Source organism: Muntiacus reevesi, chromosome X, assembly GCF_963930625.1.
Source record: "Muntiacus reevesi chromosome X, mMunRee1.1, whole genome shotgun sequence".
Classification (NCBI taxonomy): Eukaryota; Metazoa; Chordata; class Mammalia; order Artiodactyla; family Cervidae; genus Muntiacus; species Muntiacus reevesi.
This window is the reverse complement of record NC_089271.1, coordinates 45818107-45842052: the sequence shown is the minus strand read 5'-3', so window position 1 is coordinate 45842052 and position 23946 is coordinate 45818107. Positions and strand designations below refer to the sequence as shown.

General features: G+C 46.2%; 1 protein-coding gene across 1 annotated transcript; it reads left to right on the top strand.

Annotated features, from left to right (window-relative positions):
* The first annotated feature begins 226 nt into the window (after positions 1-226).
* AMER1 (APC membrane recruitment protein 1) lies at positions 227-23930 on the top strand. The gene is made up of 2 exons (XM_065915736.1): positions 227-381; positions 20444-23930. The coding sequence occupies exon 2, from the start codon at positions 20544-20546 to the stop codon at positions 23898-23900; it is 3357 nt and encodes a 1118-aa protein (XP_065771808.1). The 5' UTR covers positions 227-381; positions 20444-20543; the 3' UTR covers positions 23901-23930.
* Positions 23931-23946: the final 16 nt, after the last annotated feature.

Here is a 23946-nt window from a genome sequence, read left to right as displayed (position 1 = left end):
GAGGAGTCCCAGCTAGGGGTTCTGGAGCCTCTCCGCCCCCTGCCAACACCACGCCCGCGCTTATTTGCATTTAAAGAGAAACGCACCAAGGGAAACAGTGGGCGAGTCAGGAAACGCCTTCTCACCGTGGCGATTGGACCACACGCCTGCCAATCAGGAAGCCAATGCCCCACCCTGTGGCTGTGAAGTCCGGGGTGGGGGGGAGGGGTATGGGGGAGCAGTCCAGAGCCTGGGGAAGGGGAGCTGGTGCAGGAGGTGACTGGAGCCACAGCGGCGGCAGAGGCGGCGGTGGCGACGCTCTCAGCCATAGCAGCCAAGGCTCCAGCTCCGGCAAGGGCGGCGCAAGAGACAAGAACCGGGCTGGAAACCGGACCGAGCCGGGTAAGCATTGCGTGCAGCAGGAGCCTCCGCCTGCCCGCCATACGGTGCAGTCTCGCGTGCTCCACTCTGGCCGCCTGGAAAGGAGCTCTAAGGGCTGGGCCGGTCGGCGTCCGGACTGCTCTGCGCTCCTTTTTGGAACCAGCTTTGAGGACTTTCTGGTGACGGTCAGAGCCATGTCCTCTGAGCGCTAGCGACCGCGGCTAGAGGTGGAAAGAGGAAGGCAGGCCGGCGGGCTATCCTGGGCCATGCCTCGGGGCTCTCGGGGGAGGCAGCCCGCACGTGCTGCCCTGTGGTCTCATGAGGGGAGAAGCCAACCAGCACCCCCAGCGGTGCTTTTGTAGGCCGGGAGCTCTACAGCTTTGTTGTAGCACATTAGCTGGAACAGCTGTGTTAGACGAGTATCGCTCATCACAGCGGCCAGGCTGCCGCCCCTCCCCTTCCCGGTGCATCTCCTGCCTCTCCCTCTTTTCTAGGGACGAAGCCTACGCCCTGGCCTGGGTCCGACGAGTACTTGCTTTGGCGTGGGTTGGGGTTTCTACTTTGTCTGTCTCCTCCCTGGAGGAGCTCAGTTGGGCCTGTGGGCTGCTCACTTCCCTTTGGAATCTCGGCGTTGAGGCCCCAACCAGCCGCGCCCCCTGCTCCTGGGCTTCCGGGCGCATATGGCGCCCGCCCCCGCGGGCAGAGGGGCTGGCAAGCCATCTCTCTCGCAGTACCTTGGGTTAGGGCAGCAGCTCAAGCTAGTCCTTGGGTTAGAGCTGCAAGGCCGCTTTGTCAAATTCCCCCTCGCCCCCGCGCCTCCCTCCTGTCCCTGCTCCCCCTCCCCCGCCCTGCCTCGCCTCCTGTCCCCTTGGAGGGTACTGGCCGCGCTTTTTTCTTCAACCTCTGGTTTAAAAATAGCGATAACCATGGTGTGGTATGGTGTGTGTGTGGCGGCGGGCAGGGGGGGGGGGGGGGCGCACGGTTCTGTGCCATAGGTCGGGGGAGTAATTATTGTAGTAGAGAAACAGCCGTTTGGGTGTGTGTGAGAGAGCTAGAGAAGCAGCCAAATCCTCCAACTTCAAAGTTACTGAAAATACCCAGCCTGCTGGGCTGCTGTCATTGTCTGCTGCAGACACCTCTGACTGGTGACCGTCAGACTTGGCCTAGGCTCTCCCAGTGGTGAGGGGCTGTGCCAGGCGTGCCACAGTTCAGGACAGGCCCTGCAGAGCCAGCCTCCATGGGCCAAGCTTGCCTTGGTGTGGGCCGCGGGAGTCAAAGTGAACCTTTGCCCCTCACACAAATATCTCCTGCAGCTTTGCCTGCCTGCTGCATTCACATGGGCTTGATGGAGGGTCCTGCTTTGTTGGACTCCCCACCCCCCACCTTGGGAAGTCCAGCAGAGTCCCCTCCCTCAGTGCAGCTCCCCTCATTCGGCCCCACTCACTGCTCAGTCTGCACCGAAGTGTGCCCCTTTCTGTGGACTCTAGGCCTTTCTGAGGAACAAGAGGGAAGGAGCTACCTGTGCAGTGCTTAGTTGCTCAGTCGTGTCTGACTCTGCCATGCCATGGACTGTAGCCCACCAGGCATCTCTGTCTATGGGGATTCTCCAGGCAAGAATACCAGAGTGGGTTGTTATGCCCTCCTCAGAGGAGCTTCCCAACCCTGGGATCAAACCCAGGTCTCCTGCATTGCAGGTGGATTCTTTACCATCTGAGCCACCAGGGAAGCCCAGGAGCTATCTAGGGACTTGAAAGGCTCTTCTTGGACCTTTAACACACCTCTGAGGGTGGAAAACTCTGTGTAGTACAGGGCCTGGCAAAGCCTAGGCACCTCTGAGAGGAGAAAATGAGACTCAGTAAATCCCTCACTTTAATGGAAGGCTAGCTGGGGACTTTTGTGACACTAGCAAGAACTGCAGATAGGACACTACATTCACCTCCTCTCAATTTGACCAAGCACCAATACAATCCCCCTACTTACATCTGGGCATCTCTGGTTCAGAGCTGGACATGTCCGCTGCACTATCTCATACCAGCAGCCACCCAACATATCTGCCCTATATGACTCCCCTCCCCACACTCAGACTCTCTCACCCTACACTGTTCAAATTCTCTTCCCTCTCAGCTCTGGGCCTATCTCCTTAGTGCCTTTCCATCTCTTGCAATCCGTAATGACCTCTTCTTTCTCAGAACTTAGAACTCCTCCAGGCCACCTGCATCCCTTGGGCATTTTCTGACTTAAATTATAATAGGAAACAAACTATAATTAAATTTCCCTGCCTCTACTTTGTTTCCCTGATACCATGGACATCTGGGTTCTTTCCGAACTTCTCACAGGGCTAAATGAAACCTGAATCTCAGCCGAAGTTCCCTGAAACCCTAGCAATGCATAGCGGTTAATGAATGCTCAGGAAGTACTTAAAATGTCTGTAAAGCTTTGGAGAAGACCTTTATGTTCCCAACTGGCATTTGTCCTGATTCACATGAAAATGATACTCAAGTCTCTGATATTTATTGAGTATACATAATGAAGATTAAGAAAGGGAATGGGTTTCATCTACAATTTAAAAAAAATAAAGCACAATGTCTAACTTTATAAGCTCAGGACCTGCATTGCCCAGTCCCCAGCTAATTCATGAATCTAGAGACAGCTGCCATGGAGGGAGATAAGAGATCTGTGTGTACATGGAGTATTGTCCTGGGAAGCCTCCAGAAATTAGAGGGGTTTTGGTTAGGCAAAGGATAGTTGTATAAGCAAAATTAGGAATGGGAGGGAGTGGCTGGCAAGCAGGATGAGTGGTGACAGTCTTTTCTGGTTGAGATTGTATGGCTCCAAGGTACAAAGGCCCCTTGCAATATCAACAAGAAAAGACCCAGAACTTCCAGATGTTCAAGCTGGATTTAGAAAAGGCAGAGGAACCAGAGATCAAATTGCCAACATCCATTGGGTCATAGAGAAAGCAAGGGAATTCCAGAAAAACATCTACTTCTGCTTCATCGACTACGCTAAAGCCTTTGACTGTGTGGATCACAACAAACTGTGGGAAATTCTTAAAGAGATGGGAATACCAGACCACCTGACCTGCCTCTTGAGAAACCTATATGCAGGTCAAGAAGCAACAGTTAGAACTGAACATGGAACAATGGACTGGTTCAAAATTGGGAAAGGAGTACATCAAGGCTGTATATTATTACCCTGCTTATTTAACTTATGCAGAGTATATCGCGTGAAATGCTGACCTGGATGAATCACAAGCTGGAACCAAGATTGTCAGGAGAAATATCAACAGCCTCAGATATGCAGATGATACTACTCTAATGGCAGAAAGTGAAGAGGAACTAAAGACCCTCTTGATGAAAGTGAAAGAAAAGAGTGAAAAAACTGGCTTAACACTCAACATTCAAAAAACTGAGATTATGGCATTCGTTCCCATTACTTCATGACAAATAAAAGGGGGAAAAATTGGAAGCAGTGACAGATTGTATTTTCTTGGGCCCTAAATCACTGCAGACAGCGATTGCAGCCATGAAAATTAAAAGATGCTTGCTCCTTGTAAGGAAAGCTATGACAAACCTACATAGCATATTACAAAGCAGAGGCATCACTTTGCCAACAAAGATCTGTATAGTCAAAGCTGTGGTTTTTCCAGTAGTCATGTGAAGTGCTGAAGAATTGATGCTTTTGAACTGTGGTATTGGAGAAGACTCTTGAGAGTCCCTTGGACTGCAAGGAGATCAAACCAGTCAGTTGTAAAGGAAATCAGTCCTGAATATTCATTTGAAGGACTGATGCTGAAACTGGAGCTCCAGTACTTTAACCACCTGGTGTGAAGAGCTGACTCACTGGGAAAGACCCTGTTGCTGGGGAAGATTAAAGGCAGAAGGAGAAGGGGGCAACAGAGGATGAGATACCGACTCAATGGACATGGATTTGAGCAAACTCTGCGAGATAGTGAAGGACAGGGCAGCCTGGCATGCTGCAGTTCCTGGGATCTTAAAGAGTCAGACATGACTTAGCAACTGAACAACAGCAACAGCAATGTAAAAATGAAGTTGAGGCCCAGTGGTGTTGGGTTTCCCAAATGCCAGGTTGTGGAATGGGGTCTGATCTTGAACAAATGAAGGAAGGGGCCATCAAAGAGTGAGTAATTGGGAGGTTCTGATATTTTTTTGTGTGCAGCTATGCCACAATAAAACAGGATTTTAGAAAGGGTTTTAGAATGGGTTCTTAGAAAGGGATTGGAAGAGTGCCGTAAGTTGGGCAGGTAAAAAGTCATCTTTGGATCTGGAAGAACTAGGAGAGTAGGCTATCTCTAGAGGAAAACTGTATATTGTCGACCTCTCTTTGGCTTTACAGGGGATCTTGGTGGGGCAGCGGGGAAGGACAGAGCCGGGCTTCTGTATACCAATGTGGTAAAGGCTGAATGCCCCTTAGTCCTTTGCTAATCGTTTTTCTCCCAGCTGGACAGGCCTTCAGGAAGCACCAGTTTGAACTCCTTTTCTTACAGACAGGAATCCTGAGACCTTGGAAAGCAGCAGAGACTTGCTTAAGTTCACACAGAATTTAGGGAGAGGCTTAGCAACTAAACACCACCACTAACAGCTGCCTCCTGTGCAACTCCTCTTATGCACTATATCCGTTAAGCATAAATCTGTACAAATCACATTAATCAACCCCTCTTCTTACCTCACCCATTCATCAAGAGTGAAAGGAAGCTTGGTTAGCTTTCTAGGAACTCCTCCCCTTTCACGTCTCTTGCTTTTTCAATCTTGGTCTGCAGCCTGTCAGGGGCTGAAAGTTTCAGAAGAGAAGTAGTTGAAAGAAGCTGGCAATCTAGTGTTTCTCTTATAGTATAGTGGAGATGTTAAAAATTACTCAAGAACTGTTACATTTACACTCTCTGAACCAGAGGATGAAGGGAATGAGAAAAATAGCAACAAGTCTGGCTCCTTTGAAGAACCAAAAAAGAAGAAGGGGCTAGAAGAGAGCTGCCTAGTGTTATTTCTTCAGTTCCCGTGCCTCAAGTCCTGAACAGGCAGATAGACTGGGTGATAAAAGTAAAGCCCTCGGAAGAGGCATTTCATTGACTTCCTCTGTCACTCATTCTTGGTTTACCCATCTCATGGCCAGGAAGTTCTTTCTCATATGTAATCTGAGCCTCTCATGCTATACTTAAACCAAGTGTGTGTGTGTGTGTGTGTTGAGAACAGCTGGCCACCATAGCTCTACTGCTTAACAATTCATGGAGATTTCATGGGCATTAAACCATCTCTTCCACCTTCAACTTCTCTGAATTAAATAATCAGAGTCTTTCTTCTCTCCTTGGTCTTATTTTTCAAACCTGTGCATGTCGCTAGCAAGGCAGGCAGGGAAACCAGAACCACTGCAGAAGTGCAGGTGCTAGCTGAGTGAGGGTGCATTGCTCCCCTGCACCTTCCCTTTTGGGATTAGGGGATAATAAGTACAATGAAGAAAATGGCCTGAGGGAGTTTGGTGGAGGCAGAGGCAGGCATAATGGTGCTGCAGAGGGTGGGGATGGGGAGCTTTGCAACCTTTTGATCTGCATTTCTTGTTGCAGAGCCTTTATTGCTTTCATCTACAAGTTCGTTTTTTTTTTTTTTTTTTTCCTCTGCTGGGTTTCCAAGCAGATACCAACACCTCTTCTCTAGATAGTGCCCCTCAACTGGGGGCTGCAGCTCTTCTTCAGAGAGAGAGGGCTGGGTCTGGCCGGCTGTGGTCCCTCGAGAATCTGTACATTTCATATATTCATAGGCTAGGCCTAGCACATTCAGAAAAGTAGAATGTTGGGTGGGCTTGCCGGGGAGGGTAGAAGTGAGAGGCATATGGAGTGAGGCTGGGCTGCAGTTCACCTCTGTTCTACAGTGGGCCAAACCAGGTAGGCATCCAGGCCTCCCAATGAAGCCTAGAACCCCCAAAATGACATTTCCTCAACATGACTCCTGACTCAGCAGCCACTGGAAAACTAAACATAGGACTGTCCTTTCCCCAGCTTCATGCATCCTGGAGGAAGCAGGTTCCCAGTCCAGTCTCCCATTTCTAAATGGGAAAACCGAGGCCCAGAACAGAGAAGTGATTTGTTTGCCAAAGGTTACATAAGAGCATAAAATTCCTGGCCCTCAATTTAATGCTTCTTCCTCTAAGCACACTGATCTGATCACCTCCCAAACCTCAGTTTCTTTATTGAGGTCTCTCACTTTGGGTATGGTGCATATAGAGGATACCTAGGAAAGTCAGGAGTCTCCATTGTTCACTTGATCCAGCTATTCCTTGCAGGCTTTCTTGACTGCCTTATCATGTCTCTTTCCCTGGAGTTAGCTCCTCTCCTGTTCTTCATCTGAACAGAGGAGGAAGGAGGTATGTTGCCTGTTTTTGATCTCACCGTTGCTGAGTTAGTACTGAAATAATGGAAGCCTTATGATGCAGGCATGACACCTTCTTTGAATACATCCCTTTCTAAGGGAGTTTGGGAGCCTTAGAGGAGAGTGGCAATTAGGTAGTTCCCAGAGCCCCCACCATTCCAGGCAAGCTGGAGAGGCAGCCTCAGCAGCCTGAGGAGAAAGCTGCTGCATCAAGAAGTTTCACCAGGTAAGCCCAATTCTAGGTAGAGGCAGAGTCTGAGTGACTATACCTCCTAGACTGGATAAGCCCTGTATATTTGGGGCTGAGGCTAAGGGGCAGAGAAGTGAGCCTAGGAAACCTGCAAGCAACATGCAGAGAGCAAGTCTTGAAGGTCAGGCAAAGGGAGTTGGCCTTATCTTGTAGGCAGTGCAGAATAATTTGATAAGTCAAGGTGTGATGCACTGAAATCAGAGTTGTAAGAAAATGAATCTGGCAAGGGTGTGCAGGATGGATGAGATGGAAGTGGGGAGGCAAGGGGGTGGGGTTTCAGTGCTGCAGCAGGAGGGACCAGAGGGAATGTTGTTAAGAGACTTTTGTCATCCTCATCACAGTGAGGGGAAATCTGAGGAACTAGAGTGGAGAAGGAAGCTGCAAGAGGCCCTATCACAAGGGCCCTTTATTGAACATCTGCTTGGTACCTAACAAGTAATCAATCTTTTATATTTATCATCTCTAATCCTTACTGTGACTCCATATGGTAGGTAGTATTTTCTCTTCTAGGTCACTTTCTCAAATCTCACAGCCTGAAAGAAGTGAAGCTGGCATTTTAATTCTGGGCTGATAAGCTCTAGCTGAATTAGAATTCAGTTGAACCAACATTGTTTGAGCTGCTGCTCTGTGCTAGATGTGGTGACTGCCGTATAAGATGAAGGAGGCTGCATTCAAGAGAAAAGAACAGACAGGCTGAGGCTGGCCAGAATGAATTACTCATGGCTGAATATGATAATTCATTTGAGGAGCTGGTGTTGAGGAAATAGGAACAGGGGCTAGAGGGCTCATTTTGGGGTCTATGCTGCATCTAGAGTTGATGAGATGCCCCATTAAGAAGAGGTGCCTCTCAGGAAGGCTGAAAATTAGGGGAGGAGTGGTTGCAGGGATAGCTTGATTGGGGCTCTACCAGCAGCATTTACAGCTCTGACAAAGAGTACAAAGCTAGACAGCCCTTCTGTCAGGTCCTAAAAAAATGGTTTTGAGAGTAGACATTGGCTGTGGACTTTAGAAATGTTAATTCAAATTCCAGATCTTGTAGATCATTTTCCTTAAACTCAAATTCTTTATTTTCATTTTGTCTTTACCTTCATGTTTGTCCCCAGTGTCAGGTTTCTGTCTGGACCTTTGTTTTAGCCCCTCAAACTTATCGCCCAAGGAGAAGAGTAGAGGAACATGTTCCACGGTTTGGGAGTGGTGATAGTGCAGTTTCTGGGTAAGAATAATGGCCACAGAAAGCTTTCTGGAATGTGCTAGGTGGGGCCAAAATAGTGGTAGCCAGTGATGACAGAAATTCTGAAGAGAAGGCTCAGCTGGTTTGGTACAAGAGTGTGATAGGAGAGGAAGAGGATGGCTCTCATAGGTGTGAGGGGAACCTGCACAGTCCTCACTCTAAGTCTTCTTCCTTGATTAGGGGCTAACACAGTGCAGCAGAATGGCATAGAATTGGGACTCAGAGGCCTGGAAGTTGGTGTGGCTCTGTCACCATCCCACTGTGTGACCTTAGGCAAGTCTTCTCCCAAGCCTAAACAATTTCCTTCTCTCTGACAAGGCGTTAGCATCCCCCATGGAAATGGCAACCCACTCCAGTATTCTTTTTTTTTTTTAATGTATTAATTTATAATTTAAGGATAATTATTGTATTGGTTTCTGCCCTACATCAACATGGATCAGCCATAGGTATACTATGTCCCTTCACTCGTGAGCCTCCCTCCCACCTCATCCCACCCCTCTAGGTTGTCACAGAGCCCAGTTTGAGTTCCCTGAGTCATACAGAAGATTCCAACTGGCTGTCTATTTCACAAATGTTAGTGTGTATATTTCCATGCTACTTTATTCATTTGTCCTACCCTCTCCTTCCTACCACCCTGTGTCCATAAGTCTGTTCTCTATGTCTGCATCTCCATTGCTGTCATGCAAATAGGTTCATCAGTACCATCTTTCTAGATTTCATATATGTGTGTTAATACATGATATTTGTTTTTCTCTTTTTGGTTTAATTCACTCTGTATAATAGATTCTAGGTTCATCCACCTCCTTTGCACTGACTCAAATATGTTCCTTTTTATGGCTGAGTAATATTCCATTGTATATATATGTACCACTTCTTCTTTATCCACTCATCTGTTGGACATCTATGTTGCTTCCATGTCCTAGCTACTATAAATAGTGCTGCAGTGAACATGGGTACATGTGTCTTTTTCAATTATAGTTTTCTCAGGGTATATGCCCAGAACTGGGATTGTTGGGTCATATGGTAGTTTTATTCCTAGCTTTTTAAGGAATCACCATACTGTCTTCCATAGTGGCTATATCAATTTACATTTCCATCAACAGTGCAAAAGAGTTCCCTTTTCTCCACACTCTCTCCAGAATTTATTGTTTGTAGATTTTTTTGATGATGGCCATTTTGACTGGTGTGAGGTGATATTTCATTGTAGTTTTGATTTGCATTTCTCTAATTATGAGCAATCTTGACCATCTTTTCATGTGTTTTATTAGTCATCTTTATGTATTCTTTGGACAAATGTCTCTTTAGGTCTTCTGCCCACTTTTTGATTGGATTGCTCGTTTTTTGTTTTTGTTTTTCTGGTATTGAGCTGCATAAACTGCTTGTATATTTTGGAAATTAATTCTTTGTCAGCTGTTTCATTTGCTATTTTCTCCCATTCTGAGGGTTGTCTTTTCACTTTGTTTATAGTTTCCTTTCCTGTGCAAAAACCTTTTAAGTTTAACTAGGCCCCACTTGTTTATTTTTGTTTTTATTTCCATTACTCTAGGAGGTGGGTCATGGGACTTCCCTGGTGGCTCAGTGGTAAAGAATCTGCCTGCAATGCAGGGGACCCAGGTTTGATCCCTGAGTTGGGAAGATCCCCTGGAGGAGTGCATGGCAACCCACTCTAGTATTCTTGCCTAGAATCTAGAATCTAGAATCCCATGGACAGAGGAGCGCGATGGGCTGCAGTCCATTAGGGTCACACAGAGTCAGACAGGACTGAAGTGACAAAGCAGCAGCCACAGTGGGAGGTGGGTCATAGAGGATCTTGCTGTAATTTACATCAGAGAATATTTTGCCTATGTTTTCTTCTAAGAGTTTTATAGTTTCTGGTCTTACATTTAGGTCTTTAATCCATTTTGAATTTATCTTTGTGTATGGTGTTAGAACAGAGTAGGCAATGGCAACCCACTCCAGTACTCTTGCCTGGAAAATTCCATGGACAGAGAGGCCTGGTAGGCTGCAGTCCATGGAGTCGCTGAGAGTCAGACACGACTGAGTGACTTCACTTTCACTTTTCACTTTCATGCATTGGAGAAGGAAATGGCAACCCACTCCAGTGTTCTTGCCTGGAGAGTCCCAGGGATGGGGAAGCCTGGTGGGCTGCCATCTATTGGGTCACACAGAGTCAGACATGACTGAGGCAACCTAGCAGCAGTAGCAGCAAGGTGTTAGGAAGTGTTATAATTTCCTTCTTTTACAGATAGCTGTCAAGTTTTCCCAGCAGCACTTATTGAAGAGACTGTCTTTGCCCCATTGTATATTCTTGCCTCCTTTGTCAAAGATAAAGTGCTCACAGGTGTGGGTTTATCTCTGGGCTTTAGATCTTGTCCCATTGGTTTATATTTCTGTTTTTGTGCCAATACCATACTGTCTTGGGGTTGAGAAGACGGCAACCCATCTTCCAGCATCGTTGCCTGGAAATCCCATGGACAGAGAAGCCTACAGCCCATGGGTTCACAAAGATTTGGACATGGTTGAGTGACTGAGCACACATACCTTACTGTCTTTATGACTATAGCTTTATAGTATATAGTCTGAAGTCAGGAAGGTTGATTCCTCCAGTTCCATTATTCTTTCTCAAGATGGCTTTGACTATTCAGGGTCTTTTGTGTTTCCATGCCAATTTTTGTTCTAGTTCTGTGAAAACTACCATTGGTAGTTTGATAGGGATTGTGTTGAATCTATAGATTACTTTGGGTAGTATACTCATTTTCACTATATTGATTCTTCCAATCCAAGAACATGGTATATTTCTCCATCTATTTGTGTCATCTTTGATTTCTTTCATCAGTGTTTTATACTTTTCTATATACAGGTGTTTTGTTTCTTTAGGTAAATTTATTCCTAGGATCATTTCCTTAATTTCTGTTTCTGATTTTTCATTGTTAGTGTATAGGAATGCAAGGGATTTCTGTGTATTGATTTTGTATCCTGCAACTTTACTAAATTCACTGATTGGTTCCATAAAGTTTCTGATAGTATCTTTGGGATTTTCTATATATAGTATAGTATCTGCAAACAGTGAGAGCTTTACTTCTTTTCGAATCTGGATTCCTTTTATTTCATTTTCCTCTCTGATTGCCATAGCTAGGACATCCAAAACTGTGTTGAATAATAGTGGCAAGAGTGGGCACTGTTGTCTTATTCCTCATCGTAGAGGGAATGCTCTCAGTTTTTCACCATTGAGAGTAATATTTGCTGTAGGTTTATATGGCCTTTATTATGTTGAGGTAGAGTCCTTCTATGCCTATTTTTTGAAGACTTTATATCATAAATGGGTGTTGAATTTTGTCAAAGGCTTTCTTTGTATCTATTCAGATTATCATATGGTTTTTATCTTTCAATTTTTTTTCTTTTATTTTAAATTTATTTATTTTAATTGGAGGCTAATTACTTTACAGTATTGTGCTGGTTTTTGCCATACATTGACATGAATCAGCCACGGGTGTACATGTGTCCTCATCCCAAACTCTCCTCCCACTTCCTCCCCATCCCATCCCTCTGTGTTCTTCCAGTGCACTGGCTTTGAGTGCCCTGTTTCATGCATCAAACTTGGACTGATGATCTATTTCACATATGGTAATATACATGTTTCAATGCTAGTCTCTCAAATCATCCCATCCTTGCCTTCTCCCACAGAGTCCAAATGTCTGTACTTTATATCTATTTATTTTTTGCTGTCTCACATATAGGGTCATCATTACCATCTTTCTATATTCCATATATATGCATTAATATACTGTATTGGTGTTTTTCTTCCTGACTTACTTCACTCTGTATAATAGGCTACAGTTTCATCCACCTCATTAGAACTGATTCAAATGCATTATTTTTAATAACTGAGTAATAATTCCATTGTATATATGTACCACAACTTTCTTATACATTCATCTGCCGATGGACATCTATTTTGCTTATACGTCCTAGTATTGTAAACAGTGCTGCAGTGAACATTGGGGTACACATGTCTCTTTCAGTTCTGATTTCCTCAGTGTGTGTGCCCAGCAGTGAGATTGCTGGGTCATATGGAAGTTGTATTTTCAGTTTTTAAAGGAATCTCCACACTGTTCTCCATAGTTTCTATACTAATTTGCATTCCCACCAAAGGTGTAAGAGGATTCCCTTTTCTCCACACCTTCTCCAGCATTTATTGTTTGTAGACTGTTTGACAGCAACCATTCTGACTGGTGTGAGATGGTACCTTATTGTGGTTTTGCTTTGCATTTCTCTGATAATGAGTGATGTTGAGCATTTTTTCATGCGTTTCTTAGCCACCTCTATGTCTTCTTTGGAGAAATGTCTGTTTAGGTCTTCGGTGAACTTTTTGATTGGTTCGTTTATTTTTCTGCTATTGAGCTGCATGCACTGTTTGTATATTTTTAAGGTTAACTCTCTGTCAGTTGTTTCGTTTGCTTTTATTTCCTCCCACTCTGAAAGCTGTCTTTTCACCTTGCTTATAGTTTCCTTTAGTGTGCAAAACCTTTTAAGTTTAAATAGGTCCCATTTGTTTATTTTTGGTTTTATTTCCATTACTCTGGGAGATGGGTCATAGGGGATCTTGCTGTGATTTATGTCAGAGAATGTTTTGCTATGTTTTCCTCTAGGAATTTTATGGTTTCTGGTCTTACACTTAGATCTTTAATCCATTTTGAGTTTATTTTTGTGTATGGTGTTAGAAAGTGTTCTAGTTTCATTCTTTTACAAGTGGTTCCCCAGTTTTCCCAGCACCACTTGTTAAAGAGGTTGTCTTTTTTCCATTGTATATCCTTGCCTCCTTTGTCAAAGATAAGGTGTCCATAGGTTCATGGATTTATCTCTGGGCTTTCTATTCTGTTCCATTGATCTATATTTCTGTCTTTGTGCCAGTACCATACTGTCTTGATGACTGTGGCTTTGTAGTAGAGTCTTCTCTAAATGTTTGATAGAATTCTCCTGTGAAGCCATCTGGTCCTGGGCTTTTGTTTTTTGGGAGATTTTTTATCACAACTTCAACTTCAGTGCTTATAATTGAGTTGTTCATTATTTCTATTTCTTCCTGGTTCAGTCTTGGAAGATTGAACTTTTCTAAGAATCTGTCCATTTCTTCCAGGTTATCAATTTTATTGCCATATTGTTGTTCATAATAGTCTTTTGTAATGCTTTGTATTTCTGCATTGTCTATTGTAACCTCTCCTTTTTCATTTCTAATTTTGTTGATTTGATTCTTCTCCCTTTTTTTCTTCATGAGTCTGGCTAAAAGTTTGTCAATTTTATTTATCTCTTCAAAGAACCTGCTTTTAGTTTATTAATCTTTACTATTGTCCCTTCATTTCCTTCTCATTTACTTATGCTTTGATGTTTACGATTTCTTTCCTTCTACTAACTTTGGGTCTTTTCTTTTATTCTTCTTTTTCCAGTTGTTTTAGGTGTAAAGTTAGGTTGTCTATTAGATGTTTTTGTTTGTTTGTTTGTTTCTCGAGGTAGGATTGTGTATAAACTTCCCTCTTAGAACTGCTTTTGCTGCATCCCATAGGTTTTATGTCATCATGGTTTCACTGTCATGTTTTTCTAGGAACTTTTTGATTTCTCTTTTTACTTCTTCAATAACCTGTTTGTTATTTAGAAATTTATTGTTCAATCTCCATGTGTTTGTGTTTTATACAGTTTTTTTTCTCCTGTAATTGATACCTAGTCTCAGCCTTGTGGTCAGAAAAGATGCTTGATATTTCAGTTTTCTTAAATTTACTGATTCTTGATTTGTGAACCAGGATGTGGTATATCCTGGAGAATGTTCCACGTGCATTTGAGAAGAATGTATTCTCCACTCCAGTATTCATGCCAGGAAAATCGCATGGACAGAGGAGCCTGGTGGGGTACAGTCCATAGTGTTGCAAAAGAGACATGACTTAGTGACTAAACAGCAACAGCAACCAGGCCTGATTAATGGATCACTGGGAAGGAGAAATGGTGGTGAGTGAGGAAGTGGGGAACATTTTGTAAGCTGGTAAGTACCATGAGTGCTTCCCTTGTGGCTCAGTGGTAAAGAATCTGCCTGCCAATGCAGGAGATGTGGGTTCTATCCCTGGGTTGGGACGATCTCCTAAAGAAGGAAATGAGAACCTACTGCAGTTTTCTTGCCTGGGGAATCCCCTGGGCAGAGGAGCCTGGCAGGCTACAGTCCATGGGGGTCACAGAAGAGTAGCAAATGACTTAGTGATTAAACAACAAGTACCAGGAGTGAATGAAGGACATTTGTTGATTTGAATTTCCTTTGTATCGGTACTTTAGCTAAGTTTGGATTGTTGACCTTTCTGGTTTGGGCTAGAGAACCTGGTTAGTGGAAATTCCCAGATAAACCAGAGCTGTTAACCAGTAGCTGATGTGAGGAACCATTTTGGACCCCCGAAATCAAAAGTTGACTAAAAGAACAACTGAAGCCTCCTGTGAGAAGAAATGAAACCTCCTTCATTTACCATTTGTGGAAATTGAGGCCCAAGAAGGTTTGGTGACATACCCTTAGAGCCTGGGAAGCACCTTAGTCAACCCTGATTGAGGTAGTTTTGCTGCTAGAAATTGTCCAACTATAGTTTGAATAAAACGAGAAGGCAGTGGCACCCTGCTCCAGTATTCTTGTCTGGAAAATCCCATGGACAGAGAGGCCTGGTAGGCTGTAGTCCATGGGGTCGCTAAGAGTCAGACATAACTGAGTGACTTCACTTTTACTTTTTACTTTCATGCATTGGAGAAGGAAATGGCAACCCACTCCAGTGTTCTTGCCTGGAGAATCCCAGGGATGGGGAAGCCTGGTGGGCTGCCGTCTTTGGGTTGGCTCAGAGTCAGACATGACTGAAGCAACTTAGTAGCAGCAGTTTGAATAAAATATATGTAAAACTAGTTGCTATGTTTTTGAGCCTCTGTTATATAATGGATTTTATTTGTTACTTTATATACATCAGATTTTAATTCCTTAAAATAGCTTTAAAAGGTAGGCACTCTTAATAACCTCATTTTCCAGTTGAAACCAAAAGAACTTGCTGGATTTCCCCCCAGGTAGGGAGAGCTGACTACAGTGCAGAATTGGCTGACTCTCAGGAAGTGGGGGGAGGGTGGCTGGACTTCCTGTCCTTATTACTCCTTCCTTAGACCACCTTCCACTGCATGTACAAGCGCAGGATGCACCCAGAGTGGGCTTGCTCCCAGGAAAACTTCTTGGAGAAGGTCTGGGAAACTACGACTGGTTGAGGCCATGCCTCTGGAGCTACTGCATAAATCCACATACTTCTTCCCTGAACTCAGCCTTCTCTAAGTTGGCTGAGCTAGCCCCAGGAAATAGGACTGGGAGCAGAATGTGCAAGACTCACTGCAGCTGTTTTCCCGTTACTGAGATGGATTCCTGGGGCAAATTTGTGACTGAAAAAAAAGAAAGAAAGAAAAAAAAATCTGTGACTGGTCTCTTGCTGTATTTTGAGATGAGAGGAGGAGGAAGTAGCTCTGACTTAGCCTTCCACTGGTCTAAGAATGAGGCTGGCCTCTCTGGAGCAGGGATGGACACAGCCCAATTCCTGCCATGCTAGCAATAGCTGCCGCTAGTGGCCCCTGCCAGGGATCACAGGGTAGCCTTACAGTATTCCCTCACCCACAAGTCCAACTGAAACTTAGATAGGCATGCAGTTTGAGAAACCTTAGGGTGGAGGGGCTCTGCACTTAGCAGGACTACTTTCTTGGCAGAAACTATGAAGAGAGCCAACCTCAGCCTGAGGGAGCTGCAGAACCTCTCCTTTTGCAGTCCCCTTTGCCTTCTGCCCCACCTCACTCCTGAACTCTGGTCCCGAGCAAAGGTAGCATAGCCCACTGGGAAAGGACAGCATTGGGACCTGGTGAGGTAGTAAGGAGTATGAAAAAGAGGCCTGAGTGAGATGGCTAGGTGGAGCTGGGCTTAGGAGGCACTAGCTACAGGCGATTCCTGCCAGCTTCTTTCCTACTGCCTTGTGGGGGACACAGGGCAGAGACTTTATGGGTGGGGTACTTGGCTCTGGAAGGGACAAAGCAGGGAGGTAGGAGACAGCATAATTTCAACTCTGGCCTTTGCCAGCAAAGATGGCCCTGGGCCTAATTAGGAGGAGGACCTGAAGCTGGGGGAAGAGAATTTGATTCCCAGGGATGCAACCCTGCCTAGTTCACCCACTCCCACCACATATACAGAAGGCTTTTTAAATTGCCCTTAACAGAGGACTTTGTATAAATCCACAAACGTCTTTAAAATCCCTTAACCCTTGGCTCTTCCTCAGCATGGGCCAAGGCAGCTGGTTCCTTGAACTTCCTGTAGTTGAATGGCTCTCTCAAATGAGTGGCCTTTTACACATGGTCTCGACTTAGTGACTAAACAACAACAAACAACTACTTCCTAGGAAACTGGGATCTGACTTGAAATAACAGGAATGCCAGTCTTTCTCATTTGCTTTGCACTTTACAGTTTACAAAATGCTTTTGGTGTTCATTATCCCATCTAACCTCACATCACTGCAGTGGACCACAGATAGAGAAGCTATTTTGATCTCCATTTCACAAGTGGCCAAGGCTTAGATGGATGCCTTGGCATGATCTGGGACCCAACTCTGTGGACCATGGCTCTATCCACAGCATACTGCTGATCCCTATGACAGAGAAGGGGACAATGTAGAGAGCTGTGGACTGGCCTCTACTCCAACAGAGCAAAGAAACAAAGGCAAGAGAAAACCCAAAGGTACTACCCTGTAGCCAAGGCATCAAGGTTCTATAAAGCAGCCCTGTTTGAGATTCAGTTTGCCTAATTCTTCTGTTTTCAGGAATTCCAGCTCCAAAACCCATAGGATGATTAAGCCTTCAAGTCATAAGGATGGGTAAGACTACAAGGTTTTTCACTTAGCCTTTGGTTTTCCTTGATGCCCAACCACACTTACTAGTCTTGCCCATCCTTTCCTCTAGATAATTGACAGTTTCACTCACTCCTGTCTAAAAAGGCCCAGATTGAATGCCTCCTTCTCAAGGCATTCTCTTTTCTGAGCCCAGGGATTATCTTTTTGCCTTTCAAGTTTATCCTGGGACATGATCATAAGGTATGAAGAATAATATTTCCGCACTCAGCTTAACCAGTAAGGAGGGCTCTTCTCTAAGGTCTGCATCATATTGTGCTTTCAGACTGTTATATAGAGGATTCTCTATCTGTTAGCCTAGGAGCTTCCCAAAAGCAAGGACTGGGGTTTTGAACCCTTCTGGCAGCACTGAACTTAATAATTATCATTTAACCAAGTGTTCTAGTGAGGTTCCTTTCATTAATACCACAGAGGGGAATATAATTTCACAAATAACTCCACTTATCGCCACCCCATCTCCTCAGTGCCCAACACCATAATGACAACATTGTCAGTAATTTCAGGGCTGAGGTAAAACATCTGTGCTTTGGAAAGTGAAGGACTCAGATAGATGATAGGGTCCCTATTCCCTTTTGACCCTGCAGCAGAGGACTCAGAGTGTGTGTGTGTGTATCATTGTGTATTTGAGGGGTAGCACTGTTTATTGTGGTCCTATCAGTTGCAGGGCTGAGCTGGAACAATGCCATGTTAAACTATGTCACAAAGAATCAAAAAACAAAAACCTAACCTGAGCAATTTGCAATACAGATTTCTGCAGAGAAGAGATCAGATGATGGTATTTTTTTCTCTTATTTTGGGGGTAACCAAACATTATCATGCTACAAGTTGAATATTAAGTTCTGCAGAGTGCTTCTGCTAGAAGCTTAGATCACATTGATGAGTCAAGTGTCAGGCCAAGCATGGTACAAGGCACAAAATTACTATTTGCAGGACAAGATCAGGGACTCCAGGAAGATTCCTCTAATGTGGTCAGAGGATAGAGTGTAGCTGCCAGGCTCTCTCCACCCCCAGAGTGCTAGTTCTTAGTTTCCCACTGTAGGTGAATGTGAGAGTGTTTTTTTTTTTTTTTTTTTTTTTTTTTTAATATTATTTTATTAGTTGGAGGCCAATCACTTTACAACATTTCAGTGGGTTTTGTCATACATTGACATGAATCAGCCATATAGTTACATGTATTCCCCATCCCGATCCCCCCTCCCACCTCCCTCCCCACCCGACTCCTCAGGGTCCTCCCAGTGCACCAGGCCCGAGCACCTGACTCATGTATCCCACCTGGGCTGGTGGTCCGTTTCACCATAGATAATATACATGCTGTTCTTTCAAAACATCCCACCCTCACGTTCTCCCCCAGAGTTCAAAAGTCTGTTCTGTATTTCTGTGTCTCTTTTTCTGTTTTGCATATAGGGTTATCGCCACCATCTATCTAAATTCCGTATATATGTGTTAGTATACTGTAATGTTCTTTATCTTTCTGACTTACTTCACTCTGTATAATGGGCTCCAGTTTCATCCATCTCATTAGAACTGATTCAAATGAATTCTTTTTAACGGCTGAGTAATATTCCATGGTGTATATGTACCACAGCTTCCTTATCCATTCATCTGCTGATGGGCATCTAGGTTGCTTCCATGTCCTGGCTATTATAAACAGTGCTGCGATGAACATTGGGGTGTGAGAGTGTTTTTACCGTGGCAACCAATCACAAGGCTGATGTGCTGGCCAGCTACTCTTAGGACGACAGTGTTGCTTACCTCTCCTTCTCTCTGTCTCTCTGGCTCCCAGCAGCTATTCTGTCTCCCTTCCCTACCCAAGTTCCTTAGGTGCTGGTGGCTGCCCTGCAAAGAGAGGACAGTGGTGAGGGACTTTCCAGGAAGGGGTCACTGGGCTTTAGCAGGCTGGTCACTGATCCAGCTGTTAATCAGCTATAGTCACTGGAGTGTATACATCAGACGATGGGGGTGGGGAGGGGGATGTGTTGGGATAGGGGATATGTTGGCTAGCCCTTCTTTTTTTTTCTATCTCTGTGACATTTGGCTATATCGAGGACTGGGAGCCTAGACCAGAAGGGTGTGTCTTGCATCAGGTTTGTTTATTGAAATAGCTGTTCAGAGCCTAACTGACCAGGGACATGAGTTGTGTGGAGTTGTGCCTTCAAGGAGTTTCCTTTCTAGATAGGAAGTTAGATGGGGGTCAAAATAATGAAAGGAGCAGAGAAGAAACAGTCTGTCTCATGGTTCTCATGGTGGTTTCAGTTACAGAAAGCGAAAGTGTTAATTGCTGAGTGGTGTCTGACTCTTTGCGACCCCATGGACTGTAGCCTGCCAGGCTCCTCTGTCCATGGAATTCTCCAGGCAAGAATAGAATACTAGAGTGGGTAGTCATTCCCTTCTCTAGGGGATTTTCCCAACCCAGGGATATGAACTCCGGTCTCCTGCATTGCAGGCAGATCCTTTACCATCTGAGCCATCAGGGAAGCCCCTGTGGACCACATTAAAATCTGTTACCAGCAGAACAGTCACTATAGAGTCTAGGTTAGACCTATCCCTCACATAACCACTATGAGAGGGAGGTATTTCTAGGCCTCTTGGACAGAGGATACTGAATCTCAGAGAGTGCCTTGCCCAGAGGCTACCATGCCATATTAGCTGATTCTGGATTGCAGCTCTGGAATGTGGGTCGGCAAGGCTCCTATTCTGGGCTTTTGAAGGTCTGAGCATGGTCCTACAGGCAATTTAGGTAGCCTGAAGGAAGAAAGTGAAACTTCAGGTCTACTTTTCTACCCAGTTCCAGGCACAATGTCAGTGAGAGCCCTGGCTAATGTGAAATTGAGGCCTGGTTCTTACAGATCCCAGTGAATACTTAATGAGCTGTTTTTGCCAGCTGCTTTTCAAAACTTCTCTGTAATCAGAGCTGACTTCCCTTCCACCTTCCTACACCACCACCCCTTGATAATCCCTCCTGTGGCCAATAGCACCTGGGCCTTTTTCATATCTGCAATTCCCCCTGCCCAGTGTGCTCCCCTGAACTTAAGGTGACCTGAAGTGAGTAGACCCAGCAAGTGGGGTAGGGGTCATGGCTCCCTGTTGTTCAGTGTATGGTTTTGCTACTTTGCGGCCTAGAGGGGGCTGATCCAACAACCAAGCATATGGAGTGCATTAAGATTTTCCCTATATTTTCTTTCTTTGTGGTTCAATTCAAACCTGAAACCACAGACACCTGTGAAAACAAACCCAGCCTGGATGCTTGCTCACCAGTACTGTCTCTCTTTGTCTCTCTTATCTTCAGCCCCAGCTGTGATGCTTCCTGACTGATGATGCTATAACAGTGCCGAGAAGCCAGAAGGCTGCATTTTTTAGCTGAATACACCTGAGTTTTCCCCACCATCATGGAGACCCGAAAGGATGAAGCTGCTCAGGCCAAGGGAACAACAGTCTCTATGGATACCCAGGATCAAGGGACAGAGAAAGGGGCCAAAAACAAGGCAGCTGAGGCAACAGAAAGGCCTGCATCAGAGCCACCCTCATCTGGTCCAGGTAGGCTGAAGAAAACTGCCATGAAACTCTTTGGTGGCAAGAAGGGCATCTGTACCCTGCCTAGTTTCTTTGGAGGGGGACGAAGCAAAGGTTCCGGGAAAGGCAGCTCTAAGAAGGGTCTTAGCAAGAGCAAGACCCACGATGACCTGAGTGAAGTAGTCCATGACCCTGAAGACATTGTCAGTGAAGGAACCGGTCTCTCCTTACCTTTGCCTGAGTCATCATCCCGACTTCCCAACTCTCAGAGTGTCCATGGGTCTTTGGAGACAGGCTCCAGATGCAAGAGGTCTGTGGCTAGAGCCACAGAGAAAGCTGGAGCTGAGAAGGCTCACTTTGTGCCCAAGCCAAAAAAAGGCCTGAAAGGTTTTTTCAGTAGTATCCGCCGTCACCGGAAGAGCAGGGTCTCTGGGGCTGAGCAAAGCAATCCAGGAGCCAAGAAGTCTGAAGGGGCCAGAGCCAGGCCTCATGAGTATGTGAGCTCAGCCCTTCCATCCCACACTGATGAGGTCCTCCAAGCCCCAAGAAAGGAAAATGCCAAATCCCAAGATGTCCCTGGGCCGAAAGTTTCTTCAACATCAGAGACTTCTCCAGCAGCCACTGAGAAAGCAGCCTTTAAAGATCCAGAAAAAACCTTGGAGGCCTTTGCCTCAGCACTCTTGCAGCCCAAACCTGCCCCTGAAGCCAGTGGCCCAGAGGAGCTCCATAGTCCAGAAACAGGGGAGAAGCTTGTGGCAGAAGAGGTAAATCCACCCAGTGGCCCTTTAGGGGATCAGCTGAGCCTCCTCTTTGGGGATGTCACATCCCTGAAGAGTTTTGACTCACTGACAGGTTGTGGTGACATAATAGCAGAACAAGATATGGATAGTATGACAGATAGCATGGCCTCTGGAGGCCAGAGGGCCAACCGAGATGGAACCAAACGAAGTTCCTGCTTGGTGACTTACCAAGGAGGAGGCGAAGAGATGGCCTTGCCTGATGATGATGATGAGGAAGAAGAGGAAGAGGAGGTGGAATTAGAGGAGGGAGAAGTCAAGGAGGAAGATGATGATGATTTAGAATATCTGTGGGCAAGTTCCCAGATGTACCCAAGGCCCATACTAAATCCAGGCTACCATCCCACCGCATCCCCAGGCCATCTTGGCTACATGCTTCTTGAACCAGTTAGGTCTTATCCTGGCTCAGCCCCTGGAGAACTTTTGACTCCTCAGAGTGATCAGCAAGAGTCCGCCCCCAATAGTGATGAGGGTTATTATGACTCTACTACACCGGGACTTGAGGATGATTCAGGTGAGGCCCTGGGGCTTGTCCGTAGGGATTGCTTGCCCCGAGACAGCTATAGTGGTGATGCCCTCTATGAGTTCTATGAGCCAGATGATAGTCTTGAGAACTCCCCACCTGGGGATGACTGCCTTTATGACCTCCATGGTCACAGCTCTGAGATGTTTGACCCCTTCTTGAACTTTGAACCCTTTTCTTCTCCTCGGCCACCTGGGGCAATGGAGACAGAGGAAGAACGGCTAGTGGCCATCCAGAAACAGTTGCTATATTGGGAGCTTCAGCGGGAGCAGCGAGAGGCCCGGGAGGCATGTGCCCAAGAGGCTCACACCAGAGAGGCCCATGCTCGAGAGGCCCACACCCGGGAAGCTTATGTCAGAGAGGCCCGACCTCGAGAGGCCTATGCCAGGGAGACCTGTGGCCAAGAGGTCCGTGCTCGAGAGGCTCAAGTCCGAGAGGCCCAGGTGCGGCAGGAAAAGCCCATCATAGAGTATCAAATGAGGCCTTTAGGCCCATCAGTGATGGGTCTGGTGGAAGGGGCATCAGGGGCCTCTCAGACTTCCCACAGAGGAACCACCTCAGCTTTCCCTGCCACTGCAAGCAGCGAGCCAGACTGGAGGGACTTCCGTCCTTTGGAGAAGCGTTTTGAGGGAAGCTGCTCCAAGAAAGATCAAAGTACTTGCCTGATGCAACTCTTCCAGAGTGACGCTATGTTTGAGCCAGACATGCAAGAAGCAAATTTTGGAGGATCTCCCAGGAGGGCCTACCCTACTTATTCACCCCCTGAGGAGCCAGAGGAAGAGGATGTTGAGAAGGAAGGGAATGCTACTGTGAGTTTCTCTCAGGCCCTTGTGGAGTTCACCAGCAATGGGAACCTCTTCTCCAGCATGTCCTGCAGCTCTGACTCTGATTCATCCTTCACTCAAAACCTTCCTGAGCTGCCTCCCATGGTGACCTTTGATATCGCTGATGTGGAGCGGGATGGGGAAGGCAAGTGTGAAGAAAATCCTGAGTTCCACAATGATGAAGACCTTGCAGCCTCTTTGGAAGCTTTTGAACTGGGCTACTACCAGAAACATGCCTTCAACAACTACCGCAGCCGATTCTACCAAGGCCTACCCTGGGGTGTGAGCAGTCTCCCTCGATACTTGGGACTACCTGGCATGCACCCTCGTCCTCCACCTGCTGCCATGGCCCTCAGCAGGAGGAGCCGCTCCCTTGACACTGCTGAGACCCTGGAGCTGGAGCTCTCCAATTCTCACCTGACCCAAGGCTATATGGAGTCTGATGAGCTTCAGGCCCAGCAAGAAGATTCAGATGAAGAAGAGGAGGAGGACGAATGGGGCCGAGACAGTCCCCTGTCTCTCTATACTGAACCTCCAGGATCCTACGACTGGCCTGCCTGGCCTCCCTGTCCTCTCCCAGTGGGACCTGGCCATGCCTGGATAAGTCCTAGCCAGTTGGATGGGCCTTCTAGCCATCCCTATGGGCAGGCAGTCTGTTGCATATCTCCTCTCACCATGTCAATGTTGCTGTCAGTATCAGGGCCAGAGTCAAGGGCACCTGGGGAATCCAAGTCTCAGCTAGCTCGGCCTTCGCACCTACCCCTGCCCATGGGCCCTTGTTATAACCTCCAGCCAAAGGCCTCCCAAAGTGTGAGGGCCAGGCCTCAAGATGTGCTGCTGCCTGTTGATGAGCCCAGTTGCTCCTCCATTTCTGGAGGCTTCAGCCCCAGCCCTGTGCCCCAGGCCAAGCCTGTGGGCATTACTCATGGCATCCCTCAGCTGCCCAGGATCCGGCCTGAGCCCCCAGAGCCTCAGCCCATTCACTATGGGGCTCCCAGCCTTGACCTGTCAAAGGAGAAGGCTGAGCAAGGTGCCTCTCTCCCCACCAGCTGCTCCTCCACTGCTATGAATGGAAAACTAGCTGAGTAGTTATCATCAATTCTGGAGTGAGGGGCATGGGGCCTGAGCATGTGAA